This window comes from Camarhynchus parvulus, chromosome 14 (genome assembly GCF_901933205.1).
Source record: "Camarhynchus parvulus chromosome 14, STF_HiC, whole genome shotgun sequence".
Taxonomy (NCBI): Eukaryota; Metazoa; Chordata; class Aves; order Passeriformes; family Thraupidae; genus Camarhynchus; species Camarhynchus parvulus.
In genome coordinates, this window is record NC_044584.1 from 2,294,130 (window position 1) to 2,319,137 (window position 25,008).

Here is a 25,008-nt window from a genome sequence, read left to right on the forward strand (position 1 = left end):
CTGACACAAGAATCATTCTTCCTAAATATCCAAGACTTTTTCAGCAACCTCCCCTGCGTGTCTACCTCTGAGTTATCATACAAGGCTTTTTGCTCATGGTTTTGCAGCTTTATAGGAAAAATATTCTCATGAGGCTACAGAGGCCTGGATTTCTGTGGCAGCCTTTTAGAGCTTGTATTCTGGGTAGCATGAATGTACCTGAGGGACTCAGGGGTCTCCAACAGATCCCTTTTGGTATTTCAGATGAAAAACCAAAGTCTATTTAGTGACTGTAATCAAAGCAGCTTAATCCCTAGTGTCCTAGTTGTCTTGGGATAGGTACATCTCTTTTTATTCTTTTTGTATAGCTTATCCCAGCTGCAGTGCTTGGAGAGGGGAGCAGCAGCTCAGGCAGTTGCTGACCAGAGTGCAGGACAGGCAGCAGGGTGCTCTGGTCACAGCGTGGACAGCGAGCCCTCCCTGGAACGCGGGGCAGGACATAGTGAACATAGCTCAGTAAAGGTCCCTGCTGTCACTGGGAAATGAGATCCATGTGATGCAAGACTGGGACAGCAGTGGATGGGGATCAGATCTGAGATGGGCAGAGGTCTGGAAAATAAAATGGAAACACTCCTCACAAGGAGTTTGCTCTCTGGGTTCTGATTGCAGCTGCTGCGTTCGGCTTCTCACAAAGACACAGCCTGAGACCATTTTTCCTCCCTCTTATTTTGGCAGCTCCTGGGGAGATGCATTGAGAAGTTGCAGGAAAATGGGGTACAATCTGGCTTTTACAAATAATTTGTTAAGATTACTTCAAATCTTCTTTGTGGGGGTTCAAAGCATGTGGATCCTTTATTGTCTAAATTAAAGGCTTAGGCAAAATCATGACCCTCACCAGCATCTCCTGCACTCGAGGTTTCACTGCACTGCTAAACCAGCAACTGTGTGGTGGAATATATCACATAAATAACCAGTCTGAAATTTTGGGTAAGCTTAATTTCATAGCTTGGGGTAAATTAAATATTGGGAGTGCATACCTCAGAATATAAATTAAAGGACTTCTTTGAAAAGGAGACATAATCCTTTGGACTGCTTACAAGGAATATTCCCAGGAAGGAGAAAATATTCATCTTGGGATATCCTGTTTAATAGCTCATTCCCCAGTGCTCTCTGCTGTGATGGAATGATAGCAAATCCTGCTGTTACCTGTGGGTTTGGCCCTAGAGCTTTGTTCTCATCTCCTGTGTCACACAGACAGGTAAGAGGCACACACAGCAAAATCCAGTTTCACCAGTCTGGTGTACCCTGGCTCTGGAAAAACACCTCCACTTCCCCTGGGGTTAACCAGCAGATCCCAATCTGCTCCTGGCAGGGTCTCTCCAAAAGCATTTGGCTGGAGGTGGCATCCTAGGGAGATGTCTCCAGCCACTGCTTGTCACACTTGTCAGGGAACAGCACAAACAGGATTTTGGGAAGGAGCAGGTCTTGGGTTGTGCTGTGTTATTTCATCTACCCAATGTCACTTGAGACACCTGGGAGAAAAGAGCAAAGTTGTGGGGGAAACACACCTGTTTAGGCTGCACTTAATCAGCTAGAAAATCAACAATCTGTTGTGGAAATCCACAGAAGTTTCAATACCATCCCTGACAGTCATGGAATTGAGTAATTTTCTCAAAATACAAGTTCTGAACTCCACCTCCTTGAGTGCTGGAAAGGCACAGACCAGGACTGTCCCAGCAGGGACCATCTACATGGCCTGAAAGAGAAACTCCTGATGCTGCTTCCACAGTCTGTATTATTCCATAGAAGTGTATTTAAGGTCCCAAGAAAGAAGATTTCATATTAAAGCATCACAGTGGGGGGTGAGGGTTTGGCTGAAATAAGCATTGTGTGGTTGGTGCTGGCACCTGGCAAGGGGTGGAAAGAAGGGGATGCTGCTCCAAGGCCTCTGTATTTGGGGTATCCTGAGCTGTCTGTTTCCAAAAGAGCTGTGAAGTTCTCAAACTTTTAAATTTAAATTTAATAATAATAATAATTTAAATTTTAAACCTCTGAGGCACAGAGCCTCAACAGCTCTGTGCTCTCAGCTTACTGGCTCTGGAAGGGAAATCCTCCATGTTCCCATCAGCCACTGGAGAGCCTCATGTCAAACAAAGATCAAGAATTGCATGCTTCCCAAAGCTTTCATGTTTCTCAGCTGGTTTCCAGTATTTCCTCTGAATTTACCATATTCCTGTGCCTTTGCTCCAAGCCCAGCAGAGTTCCCTGTCTCTGTTAACCCTGCTGTTCCAACACCACCTCTGCAGAGCAGTGCTCAGAGCTAAGCCCTGACAAGAGCTGTGCTCCTGGAGGTGACACTGATTTTGGTGACCCAGAATAGCAAACCTGTGTCAGGCTTTACTCCCAGGCAAGGGGAATCAGGCAGAACACAGCAAGGCACAGGGTGACATCTCCTCACAGAACTACCAAGAGGCAAAAGGGGAAATGCATAAAGGAACAAGCAGCACAGAAAGAGAAGTTATTTAAATAGGGTGTTCTTTATTCGTACAGAGCCTGTCTAGCACTCTGCAAGAGAGCTGAATTCCGGGTTAATTTGCAATACTTTTGGCTTGCTTCGAAGGTTGTGGAGATGTGCTGCTGTCACAATGTGCTGTGTTTGTCTCAGAGAATGTGCCTTGGAGGGTCCCAGAATGACTGCACAGAAATGAGAAGGAGTATTTGTGATAAAAATGAGACCTGAATGGTATTAGGTCTTCCTGAGTGGCCTTCCAGATCCTGAAGGGATCCTACACTAAAGATGGAGGGGGACTTTTTACAAGAACATGTACAAGAACAGGACAAAGGAGAATTCTTCACACTGACAGAGAGCAGGTTTGGATTGGATTTCAGGAAAAACTTTCCTGTGAGGGTGGTGGGGCCCTGGCACAGAGCAGCTGTGGCTGCCCAGACCTGGCAGTGCCCAGGGCCAGTTGGACAGGGCTTGGAGCAGCCTGGGATGGTGGGAGGTGTCCCTGCCCATGGTAGGGGGTGGAACTGGATGAGTTTTAAGGTCCCTTCCAGCCCAAACCATTCTGTGTTTCCATGATTCTATGATAGGCTGGAATATGGCAAATATTTTATGAGCCAAAATGCAGAGAGACCCCCATAAACAGAGCATGTCAACACACTGCAGGAGATGAACTCAAAAAGATGCATTTAAAGAGCATCAGTGGGATCAGCTGTTGAGCTGGAAGCTTTGGGGGTTAAATATTAGTGATGTGATGGGTTTATTTTGTATTTCTCTTATGCAAAGCAGAAATTCAGTTCTTAGCTGCTGGTGGGTCAGAGGGTGGGAGCCCCCTCTGCCTCACAAAACAAAACCAAACCAAGATTGGAGCATCCATTTCAAAAGCTGCAGAAGCAGGGAAGGCAGGGCAGGGAGCCCCAGCATTGTCCTGGAAGGTGAATGTAGCAGAGCCATTAGCACACTGCTCATCTGCAGTCCCACGGGGAAAGGAACCCAATCTCAGCCTGCTGCTCTCCGGTTTCATCTCTGCCACCTCGCTGGGTGACCTTGGGCAGCATATTTCATCTCAGGTTTGCACCAAAAAACAAACGGGACCGAGAGTGGCACGGGCAAGGCAAAGGCCAAAGGGATCCACGGGATGTGGGGCAACCTCCCGGCACGAGGGGGTCTGGGAGAGCTCTGGGGTTGGGTACTGCTGGTCTGCTTTCGGTCGAGAAAATATCAATGTTTCAGCTTTTCCTGGCTCTCAGAACAGCAGATCCAGCTTTTGCTCAGCTCTGGTGAAACAGAGCGAGATGAAGCGTTAAAAGGTGTTTTTACCGAGGTGTGGAGGTGCAGAGGGGAGCTCCAGCCCAGAACGGTGCAGGGGAGGAGCTGCTGTGTCTCTCCCAGCGCTGGAGGTCTGTGGGGAGCCTCTTCTTCCTCCCAGCTCCCCTGTGACACCTGGACTGCAGCCCACGTTCAGAGAGTGGAATTCACCTCCACGCTGCTTAAATGGGCTCTAAAAGGCAGGTGAACTTTACTGCTGAATTTTTAAAGCAAGCCTTTAATGTTTAACCAGTGCTCAGTGCTGATTTTCTAAGGGTTGTTGGACAGCAGCTCCTCAGAGTGGCCCTGCAGGAAGGGCTGGGCTGGAGGTGTGAAGCTGCTTTTGCCTTTTCCTTTCCCTTTCCCTGAGGGATCCTCCCCCTGCTCAGGGCCGAGTTACCCCAGCACCTCCATCACAAACCACTGAATTTTCTGGCCTCTCTGACTGCAGCTTTGCCACAAACCTCCTTTGCAAGTTCTTTCAGCTGCTTCCCTAATAAGGTAAATAGGAATAACAATACCATGAGCAATCCCTACAAGCTTTTTCCTGCACATGATGTGCCAATGCATTTGAATTGCTGTTGAATTTTTTAATTTATGCCACCAAATGAGGAAGAGAAGTTGAGACAAAAGCACAATTTGAAGTTAAATGCCCTTGTAAAGGGGGAACTGGGGGCTGAATGGTATCTCCAGGCCAGATGTCCTTCCTGGAAGACATTCTCCTTTCTAACTGCAGGAGTTCCTGGGCTGGGCTGCTGCAGGGTGAGAACTTCTTTCTGAGGAGCTCCCATGAGAAAAAACTGAGGGTCAGTGCCAGCCCTTGAGGCTAACACCCAGTCCTGGTAGGTGGGAGGACAGTCAGGGCCCTTGGGAACGCCCTGGAGAGTTGGCCCCGTGTCAGGAAAAGGCAGCCCACTGCCACTGGAAAATGCCAAGGTGACCTTCTGGCAGCAGGAGAAAACAAGTGTTGGAAAATAGGAATTTAGTCAAGGCTGCACAGCAGAGAAAAAGATGGATTGGGACTCACAAAATCCAGCTTTTATGACCTGAACAAAAGGGAAACAACCACAATTAGGGCACAAAGTAGTTACAGGCTGGTGTAAATTCTGTAGCAAGAAGATGGAAATAGTGCTTTCTTTTTCCTTGTTTTCTCTGAGGAAATTTCGTAGTAAATGAGGAACAAGATAGACATACAGCTTCTTTAAAAAAGAAAGTTGCTTTGTGATTCAGAATATTTATTTATAATATTCAGAAATTCAGAATATTTATTTATAAATAAATACATTTTGTTTTTATTCTGAATATATATTTATAAAGTAGACTTTGCAGGCCTTGAGTAACTTTGTGGCTTTTGATGCCAAGTTATGCTGCAAAGGTCTTTAGGAAAAGTGCTCTGGCTCCACAGGCTGCAGCCCTGGGAGCTCTGACATTTGATGGTCAATGGTTGTTCTTGAGCAGTGTCAGGCTGGTCTCCTCAGTCTGAGATAGCAGAACATTTCAGGAAATACTGCTGATCAGAAATAGCACTGCAGCTTCCTGAAATGCCTGCCCAGATAAGGGGACACTCCACAGCTGGAAGCGATAAGGAGGCAGGAAAAGACAAAGCAGCAGTAAATGTGATGTTACTTCAATACCAGCAGGCAAAGGGGCACCTGGTCCTTAGGGAGAACCTGAAAGGAGGCTCTGAAAGTGCAAAACATCCCCCAGCCAGTGTCCCACATCCTTCTCCTCCACCACTCTTGGTGCCACACGCCTCTCCTGCCCCAGGACCAGCTGCTCAGGCACTCTTTGACACCCCAAAGTCAGGCAGTGTTGGCATCATTTCCTCCACAGAGCCACGGCCCCAAGGACTGTCACTGAATGGTGACAACTGCCCAGCATACGGCCTGACAAACAGGGGGCACTCACCCTGAGCTGCAAAGCCCCAGGATTCAGCAAACACTGCTCAGGCTTTCAGAGCTGGTGGGAGAGGGGAGGCTGAGGGGTGAGGATGTCTCCCAGGGTCCTTCTCAGTGTCACTTGTCTGGGTGATCCCCTGGCACCTCATCCCAGAGTACAGTTTGGGGAATATTTGCTCAAGGAGTGGGTTCACAGGTGTGTAATAGATCATGTAATAAACAATACAGTGCAGTGATACAGTAAAGGGCAGAGGTGAGCAGGTCCCTTTGCTCTGATCTACCCTGGGACGAGCAGGATTAGATTGTGTTTGGGAGCTGTGGCTCTGCCTCCTCCTGCCCTGACCCAAGAAGGTTCCTCCTCAAGGGCAGGTGCCAGCTGGGGGAGAATCACAGAAACATGGAATATCCTGAATTGAAAGGGTCCCATCAGGATCATCCAGTCCAACACAGCCCTGCACAGGACACTCCGACAATCCCACCCTGTGCCCGAGAGCGCTGTCCAAGCACTCCTGGAGCTCAGGCAGGGCTGCTGCTGTGACCCCTCTGTGGGGTGGGGTGAGCCCATCTCCACACACAGCCCTCGTTATTCTCCTTTTCTGCCCACACGAGACCTCACCTGGAGACGTGCCCGGGGCTGAAGTCCTCAGCACAAAAAGGACACGGAGCTGCCAGAGCGAGTCCAGAGGAGGCAGCAGGATGACCAGAGGCATGGAGCAGCTCTGCTGTGGGGTCAGCCTGAGAGAGCTGGAGACTCAGACTTCAGAGCCCTTTCCAGTGCCTAAAGGGGCTCCAGGAGATCTGGAGAGGGACTTGGGACAGGGGATGGGATGACAGGCCAAGGGGGAAGGGCAGGGTTCGGTAGGACATTGGGCAGCGCTGTCCCCTCACGGTGGGACCCGCCCGCCCCTCAGCGAGATGGCGGCGGGGGGCGCGGGGGGGCCGCACGTGCGGGGGGCGGGGCCTGCCCGCGCCCCCGCAGCACAATGGACAGCGCCCTGCGGGGGCGGGGGCCGCGCGGGGGCGGGGCCGGCAGGGGGCGGGGCCGCCGCAGCCGCGGGAGCCGCCGAGAGCGGGATGGGTCCGGCCGGGCTGCGCCGCGCCCGCGGTGAGGGGGAGCGGGACGGGCGGGAGGGGAGCCGGGAACCGGGGTATGGGCTTGGGAATCTGGGTGTGGGGTACGGGAGGCGGCCGCGGTGGGCAGCGCTCTCCGGGGTCCCTCGGCGCCGCCGTGTGAGGGAGGGGCGGGAGGGGGGGTGGGTGTGAGGCTTTTCCTGCCTCGCGTGCCTGGCCGGGCGCGTCGTGAGGCGGCGGAGCGGGGGCGGTGCGGGGGTGTGGGGGCGTCGGGAGCCGCTCTCTTTCGGACACGGGAAGCCGAGAGGGAAATTTTGGTCATAATCCTGTGGGATCAGGGAAGGAGCCGGTGAAGACCGGGGTGGCGGGGGATCCCGTGGGGTCTAAGGACAAAATGCAGCGGGTCTGGAGTTGTCAGGTCGGTGGTGCCGGGGGGAGCGCGGCGGGCGCGGCCGAGCCTGGAGGGGCTGCGAGCGGGACCCCGGCACCAGCCCCGGCCGCTCCGGAGAGCCGGGCACGCCGAGCTCAGGGTTAACAGATCCACCCTGAAACTCGCCCTGAAGTGTTTGTAAACTCAAAGGGTGGCCCTGATCAATGGCTGTTAAGTGCATTGATGGATTTAACAGGTTGCCCAGAGAAGCTGTTGCTGCCCCATCTCTGGAAGTGCCCAAGGCCAGGCTGGACGGGGTTTGGAGCAGCTTGGGGTGTTTGGGCTAGAACTAGCCCTTGGCAGGGGCTAGAACGAGATGGGCTTTAAGGTCCCACACAAACCGTTCTGTGATTCCATGTTTTCAAGTCAGCTTCAAGGTAAACCACGTATATTCTCTGGGTCACTTGGCTAAACTCCTCCAAGCAGTACAATTGGTCTGTAGATGGTGAGAAGGTGCTTGTGTTGATGGCACCACTTGTCTGGTGGGGCTGATGACAGCCAGCCTCTGTTAAAGGAAAATACAGCTGCAGACTTAACTCAAGGCACGCTGAAACAGTTTGCTGGTGCTTTGTTGTACTGTCGAGTGAGCTTCTGCCTGGCTCTGCTCTTGATTTAAACTGAAGCATGGGGTCCTTGGCAGAAGAAGAATGTGAACTTGTTGATGTCAGTCCAGAGGAGGCCATGGAGATGCCCCAAGGGCTGGAGCCCCTCTGCTCTGGAGCCAGGCTGGGAGAGCTGGGGGTGCTCACCTGGAGAGGAGAAGGCTCCAGGGACACCTCAGAGCCCCTTGCAGGGCCTAAAGGGGCTCCAGGAGAGCTGGAGAGGGACTGGGGACAAGGGATGGAGGGTGATGAGACCTTTGCACAGGGTGCCCAGAAAGCTGTGGCTGCCCCATCCCTGGAAATGTTCAAGGCCAGGTAGGATGGGGCTTGGAGCAGCCTGGGAGAGTGGAACACGTCCCTGTGCAAAGCAGTGGATGAAACAGGATAGGCTTTAAGGTCCCTTCCAACCCAGACCATTCCAGGATTCTATGTCTCCTACTCTTAAGTTTTGTTTGAGAATTGAACTGTTTCCTACACTGGATGGATAAATGGATGTGGTATGACTTCCTGTGGAGTAGTTAGATGAAGAATAAGGAGTTTACTTCAGGAATGCTTATCTCCTGCTGCAAGCTGGCACATATCAGGGAGTTAATGTATTGCTATGCATAAAAGTTCCATGGTGATTCTTTGGTGAGCAAATTACCTTATGAGATGGATGTGTGGCAATATTGGGCATGGAGCTTGTTGTGATACACACATGGAAGAGAAACAGCTCTGACAGCAGAGTGCTGGACACTGTTCCGTTTCCTTCTTCCCCTCAGCCAAAAAAACTTCCTTATTGTGTGGTCAGGAATGTATCAGTGTTGTTGTTTGGGTGTTTGTGTTGCTTGCCTTTGGTTTTGATCCATGCCAGGATTCCAGGTACCTCTGGTGTAGGAGCGGTGCCCAGGCTCCACCTCAGCACAGTGACCTGCACCCTCCATGCTGCTTCACCTGCTCCAGAGGTGTTTCTCAGGGGCAAGATTAAGCCCTGCCTGAGCAGATGTCTGCTTTTAAAAACTGGTAAAGGTTTATTCTGGTGCCATTCTGCCTTGAGCCTTCCTTATATCAAGCTTCAAGAGACTTGTTCTTAAGTTCTTAGGTGAAAAATCTCTAATAAATATCCTACAGCTTGGTACTGTGTTGTTATTCTGTGTGTAAAGCATCAATTACAATATCTCCCTAAGTGAAAGGGGCCCCAGGCAGAGGAAATGTCACACACCTTTCACTCCACCTTTCTCTAGAAGGCAGGAGGAAAGAATGCAGCCCTGTGGATTCCCCTTTTCTAACTGGAAATATCAGCTTAGCTGGGTGCCACAGCTGGTTTTCACGTGGTGTAATGGTATTTGAGGAAGTCAAGAATCCTGCTATTTTCAGCAGTTCTTTGTCAAAAACAAAACAAAAAAAGCTGCTCAGTTCTCTTCAAGATGAAAAGCAGCCACCACAGGTGGGAGAAGTTAATAAAGTCACTTGCTGCCAGTTCCACATCCAACAGGCAGCACCAGTGTGGAAGGAGCTGAGCGAGTTCTGTGCCTGGCTGAGAAGCAGGGGCAGGGGGTTTGGTTCAGGGATTTTTCTGTATTTAATTTAGACACTCAGTTTCTGATTGCCAACCATCTGGCTGTATTCTGTTGAGTAAGCTGCTCCTACAAATAGAATAATAGAAGTCAAGCATATGGAAAATCCCTCAGGTACACAGTGGCTGATTCTGGATGAGAAGGAAACACCCAGCCACTGTCACTGCCTGTCCCTTTGCTGTGTGTAGTGATGTGTGTTCCTGCCTGGCTCCTGTGTTGGGGGAGCTTTGCACACTGGGGGTGCACCACTGCTTCTTCAGAATCCCTTTCTTTGGATTCTGTAACTCCCAGAGTTACAGCAGGTGCCATCAGGGGTCCATATCCCTCCTCTTGTCACCTCCTTCCTTGGAGCACCCAGCAGGTGGATCCCAAGCTTGTAATGAGCTCTCTCTGCTTGGCTCACAGAGGAGTTGCTGTGTGGGCTGGAGCAAAAGGGGTGCCCAGGGGGCTGAGGCTGCCAGGGCTCAGTGCTGTTGGCACAGCGTGTCACAGGATGCTTTGGGAAATGTGGTGGCTGCTGCTGTTTGCTGTGTTCAGCTGTGCAAGAATTGAAATACTTTAAATATCTACTTGGGATGGTTATTATTGGGTTGCTATTATTGGGGTGGTTGTTAGTAGCCAGATTTGTTGCTTCAGTGCATTGATGACTCCAACCTCTGAGCTTTTATCAGCTACTCTGGGCTTGGCCAGATGGTATTGAGCCTCTTTCCTGGTGTTTCCCCATGGATGCTCCAGGTGTGTCTCCACCTGTGGATTGAGGTTTCCAAGTGGTCATGCTGCAGTTCAGTGGGTCACTGCTCTTCACCTGAGTTGCCTTCCCTAATGTGTTTTTTTAGCCAGATGCAAATGGGAGGTTGAGCAGGGAGTCTCCTGGGCCATTGTAGAGCTGGGAGGATGTCTGAGGAGCAGACAAACTCTCTGGTTGGGTGGTTTCTTTCTGGTGGTTGAACATACCTGTTTATAATTTGAGTGGAACACAAGATGAATTTTAAAACACATCTGTCTTTCGTGTTAAAGCCCTGGGAAGATGCACTCTTGAGCTAATATGGCCCAGATGCCCAATGGTAACACCTGGGACTCTTTGTCCTCATCAGTGCTAATCATCATCTTCATCTGGGTGTGCCAAGCAGCCACCTTTCACTGCCTTTTCTGATGGTTTTTTTCTTTTTTTCCAGGACTTATAGCGGGAGTCCCTGTTGCTTTGAGAAGCACAATGACCATCTCACAGCTCTGTTTGGAGGAGAGGGCATAGAAAGTCTGCTGCCACTGCACTCTCCCGAGGTAGGAAAGATTTCTAGGGCAGGTGTGAGTTATCAGCTGTCATTCTTCCACAGCTTCCCATGGGTGTAATAGTCACTGGCTCTTTTCTCCAGCCTCCCCTCAGCTGGAGGAGCACAGGGGCAATAAACCTGTGGCAGTCAGGTCCAGCAGCTGCTGGGAGCAGTGGCTCTGTCCAGGCAGCACAGTTATGGCTGCTGAGCTACAGCTTGTGCCATCCCACTGTTCTGTGGCAGGTGCCTCTGTGGGTGATTCTAGACAGGTCTGTCTTGAGCCTTCCTGCTATGGAGGTTTCTGACCTTCTCCTGCCGAGGTGCAGGAATTCCTGGTGTAGGAGGTGAGGTCAGAATAAGCAAGATCCCAGCTAAATCTGCTTGAGGAGTCTTCTCCCGCTCTGTTTGTGCTCACAGGAGGGTCCCTGCCCAGCCTAATCCTGTTACAGGTCAAGGTGCCCTGTTCTGTGCCTCTTGGCTCGGGTGTCTGATACCTGATAGCAGCCAGGGCTTCCTGGGATGTGCTTGTGCTGCTCCTCTTGCTGCACTCTGGGTTGGATGCTCTGCTGGGAGCTTCTCTCTGCACTGCCTGGCTTGGCATGGACTGGCTTTTAGCCCCGCTGAGACTGAGAGATCCAGCGAGCCCTGACCTTTGCTGCTTGGGTAATGTGATCCTCTGCAGAGGAACTGTCTGATCACTGGGCCCTATTTCTCCAAAAATCCCCCATTCTCAGGTACTCAAACTTTTCAAGTCCTTTTTCCCTTGCCCTTGCCTAGATTTTACAGTGTGATGGCATCTTGCAGCAATTTTTGAGGGAGACTCTATTGCCTATTCATGTTTCACCTCGGGTTTTGGGCTGAAAATGTCAGGGATAAGTTGTCTGAGTGCTCTGACTGTTGAGTTCAGCGCTACACTGCGTCACGCTGCCCAGGGCTGTGTCTGCTCAGCAGTGGAATTTGAGTGGGGTGGAATGAGCACAGTGCCTCCAACCAGCCATCCAGCCTTTTGTGTCCTGATGTTCGTGGATGGCATTGGCAGGAGCAGTACAAAGGAATCCCTAAAGGAATTGCAGAAAACAACCTAATAATGCTTTTTATAATGATTTGTGCACTTCCCTTGAGATGCTGGTTATTGGTGCATGTTTGAGGGTTAAAACCCAGGCAGGAGAGTCTGAGGGAGGAATCCTGATGAGGACAGTGAGAGGTGGCTGGGAGCAGGGAAATGCTGAGGACAGGATTGTTCCTGCTCCCTGCAGTTCTTGCCTCAGTTCAGCTGGAACAGTGGGCATCCAGGCAGTGGGATGTGATTGCCAGCTTAGGCATCAGGCATGTTCTTTCAGCATGCTGCTTCCTTTTCCTTCCTTTCAGTGAGCTAAAACAACTGAATCCTACTTTGTGCACAAAAGCATTTAAAACACTGAGGTATGGGAAGCCGTGGAAAGCTTTCAATGAGAAAGATTTTGCCCTCATGATTACAGGTATAATGTAGGGAAGGGGGGTAGGGGGAAGAATTGCTGTGTAGGCTCTGTAAGGTTCTTAAGAGAGGCTCCTTCTCCAGAGTACAATTCATTCTGGCTTTACATCTCTGTACTGTGCTTTAATTATTGTGAGTTTTGTTGGAGCTCCAAGTTGAATTTATTGCAGTAGTGCTGGCAAGCAGCACAGGATGCTGGGCACAGCTCTGGACTGGGACTGCAGAGACTTGCCTCTGTCTCTGCCACTCACTAGGCAAGATATTCTACCTAATAAATAAATCTCCTCTCTATTTGTAAGAAAGAGCTACAACTTCTAGTAAGGTCTGTAAAAATCATCTAGAATGCATTGCACTGCTTGATGTGGGGGATCTAAAATGTTCCAATTTCTCTCTATTACAGGTGTGTGGTAAAAATGGTGCAGAAATACCAGTCCCCAGTTCGGGTCTACAAATACCCTTTTGAGCTCGTCATGGCAGTGAGTAACACTCAGCACTTTCCCTGCTCCAGCTGCTGAGGGCCAGGGGGAGGTGGGGGACTGTGGGTTTGGCTGGATGTCTGTGACAGTCCTGCTGCAGGGACCGAGCCTCAGCTCCCCTCCTCCAATTTTCCAAGAAAAATAAGGATCAGTATCTCTGCATTAAGAATGGCAGCTTAGTTGTTAGAAGGGAAAAAAAAAGCCAAACAAGAAAATCCAACCTTATGTAATTATTCTTTGACAAGGAAGGAAAAAATAATTGACATTGTTAGGCAGGGTCAGTTTGTGGCTTCTTTGCCATATCACCAAATGCCACTCAGTTCAAAATCTGTCCAGCTGTGATCCCAATCAGCACTGTAGTGTGGATGTATCTACAACTGGATTCTGAGTAATACTGAGCTTTTTGATTTGGTTAAAGGATGGAAATCTTTGGAGAAATTCTTCTGTATTGTTCTTCCCCATCCACTCTGTGATTGAACTGTCAGGAGACCTCTCTCCAAATCTTGTGATTTCCACAAGGGGCTTGAGGGCTGTCAGTGAAGTTCATTCACTGGTGATGCAGAAGGCTGATGTTGACCATGGGAGCTGCTTTAGGCAGAGTTTCTTTTCAATATTCTGGACTTTGTCACAATTAGGTGTGAGTCAAATACCCTTCTGAAAGGGTTGCTGTTGCATTTCAAGGGCAGCATTTGGGTGTTGTTAGAGGAGCTTGCTTATGGAGTCTTGCAAGGTTTTGTTTTATAATCTACTGGGCATTTCAGTCAGCTGAAGGAATCCCCAGGCTTGGTGTTTGCCACTTCTAGCCTGCTGCTTCCTCCATTGCCTGTTCCCAGTTCCTTTAGTTTATGGGAGCCCAGAATGAGGATGGGAAGCTGCAGCTGTTGCAGACAGCTGATGTGATTCCCATGAATGGAAGGGAGAGCCTCTATTGAGTTCCTCTTGACAATGTGGCCTCTTCAAGATTTCTGAGAAATGCATGCCTTAAGATTTGTTTTATCCGAAACAGCCCCCAACCTTTTATTTCAACAGTTAAAACTGAGGGCATCTGAGGAACTGAGTTTGTTCCTCATTGTGAACAGGGACCCCAAAGGCAGCAGCAGCTGAGAGTGGTTGCTGCTCACTTTGCTCTCTGATCATCCAGATGAACACTGCTTTTGCTGACAGTTGAGCTCCCTCCCAAATCCACCCCTTTTTCCCCCAGTCTTGCCCAGATTGGCCATGTCTGTTCACAGCTAAACCAGTAACGTGCCACAGAATTGCCCTCACCAGTCTGGGGCTGATGTTTTTGGCAGTGGAGCTTTCCTGGCTGTGCTCTTTGCTCTCTCAGTGCATCCTGTGTGAGAATAAGACGCCAGTGCCTGTGATGAAGATCCTGGGAGCCTTTGCTCCGTGCACACCTCTGCACGTTCCTGTTGTGTCTATTACCAGGATAAAGCTACCGCCAGATGCTCCTCAGTCGATTGGCTGCTAATTGAGGAGGGCTGCCTTGAGACAAATCCTTTGTAAGCTTGTTAGCACATGCCTAAAGGCCAGGGGCTGGTAGGCTTAATTCTGCAGTGGTTTAATTTTATTTGCTTTCAGTTTTTCAGCATAACAGAACTTAAAATTCCCTGGGAATTGAGGGCTGGGGTTGTAAATGTCATCCCTTATTGTTCAGCAAATCTTAGCAAAGTTGTCAGTCCTCTTCCTTATGAGCAAGTTCCTTTTCTAGGCTCACCCAGCAGACTGTGCTGTGGAGTAGGGAGCACAATATAGACCCCTTAGCTCCCCCCGATGTCCTGTGAAAATCCTGTGTTCCCAGCAGGTTCTGCTGTTGTCAAGCAGCATTTCAGCCTTGTGGTGGTCGGTGCGGGCTGAGCTGGGTGCCACCGTTCAGACGGCGGCTCCCTCCCGTGTGTGTGGAGGCAGCGCGGATCTCACGGAGCTCACGGAGCTGTCGGGTACCAGCTGTCAGTTGCTGGAAGTTTTGCAGGGAAGAGTGGGTGTGCAGTGAAGCTGTTTTGCTCCTCAGCACGTGGCATTGCTGTTAATCTCCTTCACCACAAATCTGACAGCAGCTTCCTCAGCACTGAGATTCAGCTGCTTTCATCTTTTCCCCTCAAATGCTGTGTGGGAACCTTTGGAGTGCCGAGGTCTCAGGCCGTGGTAGGGAAGCAGAGGTTGCAGGGTGACCTCAAGACACCCCCGTGTTTTACAGCTCTCTGGGCACCCTTCAGCCTGATACACTTGTGCTTAATTCCTCACTGGGAAGGGTCATCCCTCACAACACAGCCTGAACAGAACACAGGAAGTAAGTTGGGAAAAGTATTTTTCCCTCAGAACCTCCAGTGTTTGGACACTAGAAAGCAGTGGGTGTGCTTTGCTCACATAGAGTTTCAGAAATAGGGCTGTCACTGCCAAATCTGGCAAGCAGTTCCTTGTTTCTGGGCTCACACACATCCCAGGCCCTTTGTGGAGCCCATCCCCAGGAACAGGAGTTCTGTCCTTGGGCTTGTGCAGAGGCCATGTGTGTGCCTGAGGCTGTGCTCAGGGATGAGCTGGGGCTTTTCCTGTGATACCTTTGTTGCCTGTGTCAGGGTAATTGTCTCTGGATTTACACTCTGCCCTTTGCTAATGCTCCTTCAGCTTGGGTTGGAGAATTTGCAGGCAGGAGATTTGACGTGTATTCCAAGTCCTTGCAAGAACATTCCCCTCCTTGCTCTCTTTGCCAGTTCTGTGCATCTGAGGAAGTAAAAGGGAATCAGCTTAACAAGTCTTTTCTTGACATTTGGGAGTTCTGAATGTTTTGCTTTTTTCTTGTCCTTCCTTCTAAAGCAGATTTAAGCAAAGGGTGTTTTTTCCACACCTGTCCAAGGTCACTGTAGTCATTTCCACCTGCTTTGTTCCTAACTTGGATTCACATTAATGGATCAAAAGTATTATGCTCTTCAAACACAGATTCAGTGCCTGACACCTTTATACCTTATACTTGAAAAGAACCTTGACTTCTGTTAGGCTTTGTTATCTTGTCATGTTTTTCCTTTCTATTTTATCTTTTTCATCTCTGTCCTCTTTTAAATGGACCTGTTCCTCCAGTGGATTGTCCATGCCTCTCTGGGCCTCATCTTGTCTTCCCTTCAATTAGATCAGTAGATTTGACATTGCATTCTAATTTTATCTTACAGCCAAGAAAATTCCCAAGTATAAACTTACTTTTCATTTTCTTTCTGTTGTAGTTGGAAAGCTAAAAGGGATTTTTTTAAAATGTTATAATGAATGAAAAATGCAGAAGGAAAGGTCCCTCTGCCATATATGAGTGATACAAATATTTGTGAGCCTTCTGTGATGTACTGGGGAGAAGAATTTGGTTTGGGTGAATGAGTCCTACATGCAGGAAACGGCCAAGAGAGAGAGAGATTGCATATTTAATGTTATTTGCAGTGAATTATTAGGTTAGATGAGATGGCTGGGGCTGGAGGGTTTCAGCTTTGAACATGGTAGGGAGTTGTGTTCCTGTTGTTTTTAGTAGTGCCTCAGCCCTTCACGCTCAAGGTTGGCACTGACCATTTTCACACACTTTAGGGGATTTATAGGGTCAGGTCCCTAAAGCTACAGGTTGGGAATAACCCCCCAGAGACCTTACAGGGTCTTCTGTATGTGATGGATAATTTCAGTTGCTGCATTAGTGGTGCAGATGAGAAATCTCTGACAACACTTGTCAGTGATTTTCTCGTCTTGCCACAGTGCACTTCATGTTCAGCTCTCACTGCTAAGAGCAGTTTATGGTTTCTGCTGCAAGAGAGAGATCTTTCTGCACTACTATATAAAAATAAGTCATGATTTGGGGAAAAAAGAACAAAGATCAGGCACTGGGAGGTTTGCAGGAGCATCAGCTCCCGCTGCCTGTGAGTTGTATTTTGTGCTTGAGACAAAACTGCCGTGGAGCCCCACATGTGCCTGATGTGAGTCAGTGCTGCTTTCTGCTTGACCTCATTTCTTGGTGCTGCCCAGGGCATGTGCTGACACATATCTGTGCAGCTGGGAGCCTGAGCTCTTGCACACACACACGGGAGCCTTGGTGTGTGCTTCTGTGCTGCCTGAGTGCTGCTCATCAGGCCAGGCCATTTCTGCTCCTGCAGCCAGAATGTGGCTGGGGGTGGCTCCTCTGGGGTGCCTCTCAGGTGTGGGGAGTGTTTCTCATCTCCAGCATCACTCAGAGTCTCTGACAGACCTGTGGCAGCTCAGGAGCCCCCTACCTGGCTCTGCAAGTGAAAGCTGCAACATCTGAGCTCCTGGCCTGCACTTCCAAGCAGCTCCCTGACTCTTCTGGTTTTAGTGATGATTCAGTGTTCTTTGAATCACAGAACAGTTTGGGTTGAAGGCACCTTAAAGCCCATCCCACCCCCTGCCATGGCAGGGACACCTTCTACTATCCCAGGCTGCTCCAAGCCCTGCCCAGCCTGGCCTTGGGCACTGCCAGGGATGCAGGGGCAGCCACAGCTGCTCTGGGCACCCTGTGCCAGGGCCTGCCCACCCTGCCAGGGAACAATTTCTCCCCATCTAACTCTGCCTTGTGGCAGGATGAAATCATTCCCCTTTGTCCTATCATTCTGTGCCCTCATCCAAAGTCCATCTCCAGATTTGTAGGTCTCTAATGTTCTTTACATTTAGTTGACCTGCAGTTCTTTATTTCACAGGTAAGACAAAGCAGGAAATTAACAGTGGATGGTTCTGTTTCAGCTCAGTATAGTTTGAGTGTCAGAGGTTCTAACAAGTTGAGTGACAAGTTTAATTCAGCTACAAATGCTGCAAGTTTATTTCAAGTCAGAACTTACTTCTCATGCAGTAAGCAGCAGAAGGATTCCTTCTCCATCATCTCTACTCTCTTGTCCTGCACACAGGGTCATGCCCATGGAAAGCAAACATCCATGGTCCCAATGTGAGATGTCTTTCTCTTGTGCCTGACTCTGAGGAGCAGTCCCAATGATTGTCACTGGATTTGGCAGAGGTCCTCACTGCTATCCCTCAGCCGTCTCTGCACTGTTTGCTCACTGGCAAAGCTTTTGCTCCTTTCCAGCAGCTGAGGATCCGGCCCAGGGTTACATGCAAGAGTCACCATCCAGGACAACTAAAATGCAAATGCATCACTCATTTCACAACCATCCTAACATTCTTTGGTCACCAGTGTTAGGAGGTTTCTAGATGCAGGCTAATTGAAAACAGCTCCTTGCTGTTTTGGCTGTCAGGCTTAGCTGGAGGAGAAGAAGCTCTGAATGCTGGAGGTCAGGTCCTGACAGCCAGGACTGCTTTCCATACACTTTTTCAAACTTATTTTCCTTTTCAGCATCAACATGCATTGTGTTAAAGTGTTTAGATTTTAAGTAGCTTTATTTAATGACTTCTCCCTGTTGCCTTTAGCAGATTGAATGTATCAAGAGGCTGCTTGAATCCTGGTGTGCTGGGTGTGCTCTCCTCCCCAATGCTGTGTTGTCTTCAAGGGTTTGATTTTTCACTGGCAGATGAAGTGATGCTCCTGCAACAGAACCTCTGAGCTCCTTTTGCTACTTAACACCCAAACAGCTCAGGGTGTGCTGGGAGCAGACAAATGCTGTGAGAGCTGTACAATGCACAAGCAGGCTGATGTCTAGCAGGGATCACATCAGCTCTGTGTGTTTGTCCAGAGTGACAGCTCAATGTGTGTGTTCACAGCCCAGCCAGGCCTCAAAGGCTGCTGCTGTCTTGCTTCCTAAGTGCTGCAGATGGTTTGTCAGGTCACCCACAGTGCCATGTCCTACAGTGCCATGGCACTGATGCACCACAGAGGACACTTTGGGGGTTCCTGAATGCCAGGTTGGAGTTGCAGGCTGGAATGGCCCTGTCTGGGGCTCCAAATTGTTGTCACTATTATGGTATTGTCACAGCCTGGTTTTAAATAAAGAAACGTAGAATCTTAACTAAAATATTTGATGCTGGCTCTTGGCCTCTGCTTTCAAGTGTGAGCTCTGGAGCCAGGAGAGCATTTGCTGCAGAGAAGCAGAGCAGCTCCTGGCAGCTGGAATCCTCAGGAGCAGCAGTGCAGGCACAGAGAGAGCAGCCAGGGAGGTTGGAGTGGAGCTCTCAGTGCAGCAGCTGCAGGAGTGCCAGGGGAGAGGATCCTGCTGCCCTCTCTGTGGGTGGCTGCAGGGGGCACAGGGAGGAGCTTTGCTGTGTGTCCAGTGCTTGGGAGCTGCTTTGCAGCTGCTGTGAGTAATGGCACAACTTTTAGGCACTGCCTGAAATGCTATTGCTGGGTGGCAGGGCCCTGGAGATGGAGAGAAAATCAATGTGCAAGGGGGAAAAATGCTTCAAAACAGGTGTTCTTTGGTGGTCAAGCCATGCCACACATGACATGAAATGTCTTGATAATAAACCTAAGCAGTTAAGAAATTAAGAAATCCCTGCAAAGCAGGATCTGGCTTATTTTGTGTTTATTTGTATATTTTGTTTATTGATTTGTTATTGTTATTGTTATAGGTATATGTTATTTTTATTTTACATTTTTATTATATTACATTTTTATGTAATATAAATATATAATATATACATACATGTATATATTATATACATTAATATATTACATTTTTATTGATATATAGATTGTTGGCTATATAAAACTTGACAATTCCCCCTTGGATGTGCATGGTCTGCCTGCAGCCATGGGCTGTGCCAGATATTTTAAAGAAGGCAGTTTCCCTCATCCCTACTTTTTGCCATGTTTGGAAGGTGAGTTTGCTGTGACTGCCAGAAGCTACTGGGTTAACATTTTATGCACTTAGAGATAATCTAGTGTTGACTCAAGACATGATACTTCAGTGTGACTTGAAGGCTTGAAACTCTGCTGTCAAGATACACTAAAAATATCCCCTCATCTTCCTGCTGAGCAGCACTTGGCAGCAGGAGCTGGGGGTGATGCTGTGTGTGCCAGCTGGGCTGGCTCTGCACTGGGGGCTCAGCCCCAGGCCCTGCCACCTCCTCCCTTGGCATGAAGCAGGTTGAGAGGGAGCAGTAGCTGGGAAAGAGCTGACATTTCTCCTGGGACCGTGGTGTGGGATGTTTCCCCTCAAGTGAGCAGGAGGTGTTTGGTGAGTGCTGCTTGTCCCAGCTGCTGGAGGATGGAAGAGCTTTCTGGGAGGCACTGATGGAAGAGCTGCTGGCAACATCTGCACATCACCCTCAGTGTGTTGTGTGGGGAGGGCAGAGGTCTCTGAGAGCTTTGCCACTGCTCAGACTCCATTTGCTGGGCAGGATGGTGCTGACCACGTGTGGCTGGGGAAGGTTTGCACTAATTCCAAGGTCTGTACAGGTTTACTCACTTTCTCCAGCTGCAGCATGGAGGTTATTTCCTTGAAGGATGGGTTTTGTCTCAAGCTTAATCTGGCTGGTACAGAGATGGCTGAGCTCTGAAGGGAGCTCCAGTTCAGAGGCACAGCACAGGGAGGCACTCCCAGCTCTGCTCTGTCACCTTTATCTCATCTTCCAGTAGTGACCGAAAGACCCTTCTCTACTGAATGTGTAGGTGCAGAAGATAAATTATAAACTCTTCAGCAGGGACTAAAATAGGTGGTAAAATTTAGAATCATAATTAATTCTTACACCTCAACCAATATGTGGGCTTGTTTAAGTGCTGAGCACAGTGACCTTCCCAAGTTTGGCCCTGAATCATGGCCAGTTTGTATAAATTCTCACAGCAGCTTCTGGCAATGACAGAGTGTCCTTCTGAGTAGCCATTAGTTTGTGAGCCAGCCTGTTTGATTTTGGGGTGAATCATCAAGCAGTAAATGTGTGATGTGACACTTGACTGCTGTGTTTTTGCTCTTTCAGGTGTTAGTCACACCAGATCTCTGCTTCCTTGCCTTCCCCTTTTGGTTTCTCTCTCCCCACTGGGCTGTGACAAGCAGTGGTTCCTGGATAAGGTGTCACTTCCACAGTTTTTTGTAAAAGCCAAAGCCTTGTGCTGTTGGTGACCCCAACTGCTCCACACAGAGTAACTTCTCCCAGCAGAGGAGAGAGAAAGCTGCATCAGGACAGCTTGAATGGGATATTGTTTCTTCTCAGACAGGAGGTCAGGCACGTTGGTGCTTCCTGGGAGGGCTTTGTGCAGCTGCAGGGCAGGGCCTGGCTTTAGGAGCTTTGCTGTGGCCCTCAGTTGTGCCTCTATTGCAATAGATGCTGCTGCTCCCTGAATTGTTTCTTTCACCAAAATCTGAAGGAATGAGGCAAATTCTTGGCTGTAGTCCAGGCTGAGATAACACTGGGTCAATGTTTGTAGCCTGGGTGCTGTTGTCCCATGCACTTCTCGCTGGCAAATCTTTTTCCTCTGGCCAACAGAAGTGGGGTTTTATTTTCCCTTGGGCCCCAAACACTTTTGCTGTGCATCCTCTGCACCTCCTTGAAATGAAGTTCTCTCTTGCCTGAATCAGTGCCTTTCTGTACCCTAAATATGCATTTTGTCCCTCCCACATTGTTCCTTGTATATTTTATCTTACTTTGTGGCTAGTGGGAAGCTGGTATCTGATCTGTTCAAAGCACGTGGATTATTGTGTCTGGTGTGTGCAGACTCTGTGGTTCCCTTCAGCACTGAGACCAAGCAGTGGGAGGAACTGCAGGATGAAATTCTTTTTTCTTAGAAGGCCTGAATCTGCAGAGGAATATTTATGTATCATTAGAGCTGCTCAAAAGCTGCTCCAAAGGCATCCACTTCCTACTTAAAAGTGATGAGGTGTCTTCATCTTGCTTCTCATCATCTCTTTTCAAAGGGATGATGATCTGGGCATCTTCAGCTCAAAACCTGGTATTGTACCTCCTCCTCACTTCCCTTCCTCTGAGCACAGTTCCTTTTTCCTGGCAACCTGCACATTGCTGTAACATGACCTTGAGGAATCTCATTAATTAATACAGATTTAAACATTGTCTGGTCATGAAAATCTGAAGTGTTTTAGCACAAGGATGAAGTCTTCTCCTTGTCACATATTCGTGTAATATTGACTATAAATTCTATCTACATCAGGTAATACTGACTATAAATTCTGTCTACATCATCACAATTAAGTTTCTTTGTGCTCCACACAAAGCAGTTTGCCCCTCACAGCCCTGGTACTCTTGGAGATCCCATCTCACAGAAGCTGGCCCTGGAAGCACATGGAAAGCACTCAGGACCCAGCGGGCTGGAGGAGCTGCCTGGGGTGTGCAGGGGGTTTGGCTGCTGAGGTGTTTTGTTTCCTGCAGTAATTCAGTGGTTCCACGTCCCTGTTGTTGTGCATTCCTGAGGTCTCTGTGGTGTAAATTGATTTCAAGGTCACTTCCTAGAAAACCCTGCCAAGGAGAAACAGGAGTAGCTGTTGGAGAGATCCTGCCCTGGCCAAGTCCTGTGGCTCCTGTAGGAACAGCAGTGACACAGCTCCTGAAGTGGAGGCAGGAGCACTGTGGTCAGGATCTCTGACACCTGGGAGTGTGCAGGCCTTGCAGAGGGCCCTGCTCTGCAGGAGAAGGGGCTGAGCAGGTGGAGTGGGGGGCTGTAAAGGAGGGTAATTTCCTCTTTTCTTTGTGGCTGTGAGGCTTTAGAATGGCACTTGTGGGATTTGGCGCTTGTGGTTTTGTATGATTTGTTCTTGTTTGGCATCTGGCTGGCCTTTGGAGTACTGTCTTCTCACAGAAGTATTTAGCCAGCAGGTCAGAACACTTCCAAGCATGGCTTCTTGCATTGTTCTCAAGCTCTCCTCCTCTCACAAGCTGATCTTCACTTTCCAGTGTTGGTGCATAATCCATTTGGGATGGATATTTAGCAGAGCAGGTAAAACCACTTGGATGTGTTTCCAAGGAGATCACAGGGCAAAAGCTTGGTCAGAGCACTCTGATTTCACAGTCAGCTGTATCACTGTTAATGATTGCTCCTTGTCATTCATCGTTTGTCATCTTCAGTGGCACTAAGAGGTCTTTGTTGGGATGCAGAGGTCACTGTAACCAGTTGGGAATATCCTTATCCTAGTTTGGGCTGTCTTCAGTGTGAAAGGAAAATGTGACACTATAGAACCTTTCAGATCTTTAACTTTCCTGCATGTTTTAACTTTTCAGCTAGAAATTGTTTCACTTGTTTTTTTAATTTAATTTTTTTTGTTTAATTTTAATTAAATTTTATTTAATTTTTTAAATTTAACTTTCTTCATTTAATTTCTTCTTTGTTGAAATTTTTCATTCCAATAAACTGAATCTAAATGCTTTTTTTTTTTTTTTACATTTAGATGCACCAGAAATAATTGATTATAGTTCTAAGCAAACAATCTTGATGAGTTCAAACAGATTCCGGGTCCCTCTGTCTTCACTCAGCCCTCTTGTGAAATTGAATTTGTAATTTCAGTTTCAGGACTGTAGAGATTTAAATGACTCTTTGAACTGTTGGTCACAGTCCACTACAACAAAAGTACTGATCTTTGCAACAATTCTTTAGTCAGAAATCTGAGGAAAACCAACTTGATTTAGGGAAGGACACTGGTCCTGGGCCAGCACCTCTTGTGGAATGCTTGGTTTGGGTATGAGGTGTTAATCCCAGTGGGGTTTACAGGAAGAGAGGGGGTGGCTTCATTGGCACCATTAATTTTAATGGCACCATTAATTTTATTATATATATATTTGATATATATCTGATTCTGTTGGAGACTTTAGTCGTCCCAGTGTCAGTCTGAAGTGCAGTCCCACAGCAGAGCTTTAACACCCAGTGCTGGCACAACACTGCTGTTGTTCCTTCTGGGAAAGGAGAGGCACAGAACGGAGAGACAAATCTTAGTTCCTGTATCCTGCTCAGTGCAGAGTTCCTGCAGGAAGGAGCTGAAAGAGCAAGTGCAGGCAGCCAAAGCATTAAAACAATTAATGCTAAATACTCTGTGCCTTTCATTTCTCTGGGATGTTTTGATGTCCACCTTGGACTCTGCAGAATCCCAGAGGAGTGTCGGGATCTCTTAGCTTGTCACAGTGACCCCGAGAAAAGTTTGAAAGTCTCTTTTCCCAGCCCAGCGCTTGAAGAAGGAGTCAGGGCTCTTCATTTCTCGGTCTCAAGGTTGTTTATTGTTTCTTATCTAGAAAATTCTTTCTCCTGTCCAGCCGAGGTCTGCTCAGCACAACGGTCAGAGGCACTCTGCCTGCCCCAGGGCTGTGTTATCTTTTTATACTAAAAACTACATGTACAATGTTTACAATTACTTCCCAATACCTATCACCTATGTTAGACAGTGAGCTTCTACTCTAGACCAATCTAAAAGTGCCAACATCACAGCAGAAGATGGAGGCCAAGAAGAAGAAGGAGAAAGGCAGGACACGCCCAGATCTCTCTATCTTACCCCCTGAATCCCCATTCTAAAAACCCCAAAATCTACTTTTTCACTTTGTGATAAATTCACTGTTATTCTACTTCATTTCTCATTGCTTGCAGATCTTCATCTAAGGCTGGTAACTTGCTCCGTGGGTCATAATCAAAACCCCAGGGGCATTTTGGGCTCTGTGCCAGGGTCTCTGAGACCCCTGGCAGGGGTCTTGGCTGCTCAGGACAGCCAGAGGGATGTCCTGGGTCCTGACAGAGGAGGAGACATAACAGTTTTGTGATGGCTTGAAAAAAAATCAAGTGTTTCTCTGTCTTTCTAAGCTCCCTCAGTTTCCCTGTTGCAGCAACGGGCTGTTGCACAGAGAGGAAGATTTTGGTAAGAGGATTCCGGGGTGCAGGAATGGGCTGCTCTCTGCTCAGCTCAGTCTGCAGGGATGGAAAGTCTGGGTGCTCTGGGAACAGCTTTGCTGTGACTGCAGCGTGGGGCTTCAGCTGTCCTTCATGTGATCTCAGGCATCTTCCCTGCTGTATTTTTAGAGCTGTTGTGCAAAGAAGATTAGCAAAGGACTTAATATCGATGTGGATATGGATTCTTTGTCGAATATGGCAGTGTTCCCCCTATTTAGGCAATGTGTTTGGGCTTGTGTCACAGTTATATCACCAGGCTGTGCTCTGCCATGTGCCTCTGCCCTGGCCTCTCTTCCTGCTCCAGATGTTGTTGAGCTGTCTGAAAAAGTGGCTGTGCTCTTAGTCCTGGTCTCAGTTTTGCTGGATATAATGTCACTTTATTAGGGAGCCTGTTTCCAGCTGGATCAACTCCATAGTTAGTTGAGAAAGAAGCAGCTGGGAGTTGAGATCCAGTGGTTTACCTTCAGGAGGGAGCCACAGGCACCTGGATTCAGTGGTGGTTTCAGACTGGCTTTTGTGGTCCCTCCATGGTGAGGGGGCGCTTACAGGTGAAGCTGTTCAAGTGAAGCCTCTGGAGGGTCCTGGTCCCATAGAAGTAGCTCTTGATTGATTGTCTGGAAATTCCCTCAAGTGTTCCTGGCACAGCTGCACCCCTGAAAGGGCAGAATCACAGAATAATTTGGGTGGGAAGAGACCTTAA

The 25,008-nt window shown here is 48.5% G+C and overlaps 1 protein-coding gene across 1 annotated transcript in view; it reads left to right on the forward strand.

The window, feature by feature from the left end:
* Positions 1 to 6,735: 6,735 nt before the first annotated feature.
* Positions 6,736 to 25,008, forward strand: part of SEC14L5 (SEC14 like lipid binding 5) — a 41,520-nt gene continuing 23,247 nt past the window's right edge. Inside the window, exons 1-3 of the mRNA XM_030958284.1 lie at positions 6,736 to 6,796; positions 10,526 to 10,631; positions 12,496 to 12,571. Of these exons, the coding sequence (XP_030814144.1) occupies positions 12,509 to 12,571 (63 nt within the window). The 5' untranslated portion in view covers positions 6,736 to 6,796; positions 10,526 to 10,631; positions 12,496 to 12,508. The remainder of the gene's footprint in view (positions 6,797 to 10,525; positions 10,632 to 12,495; positions 12,572 to 25,008) is intronic.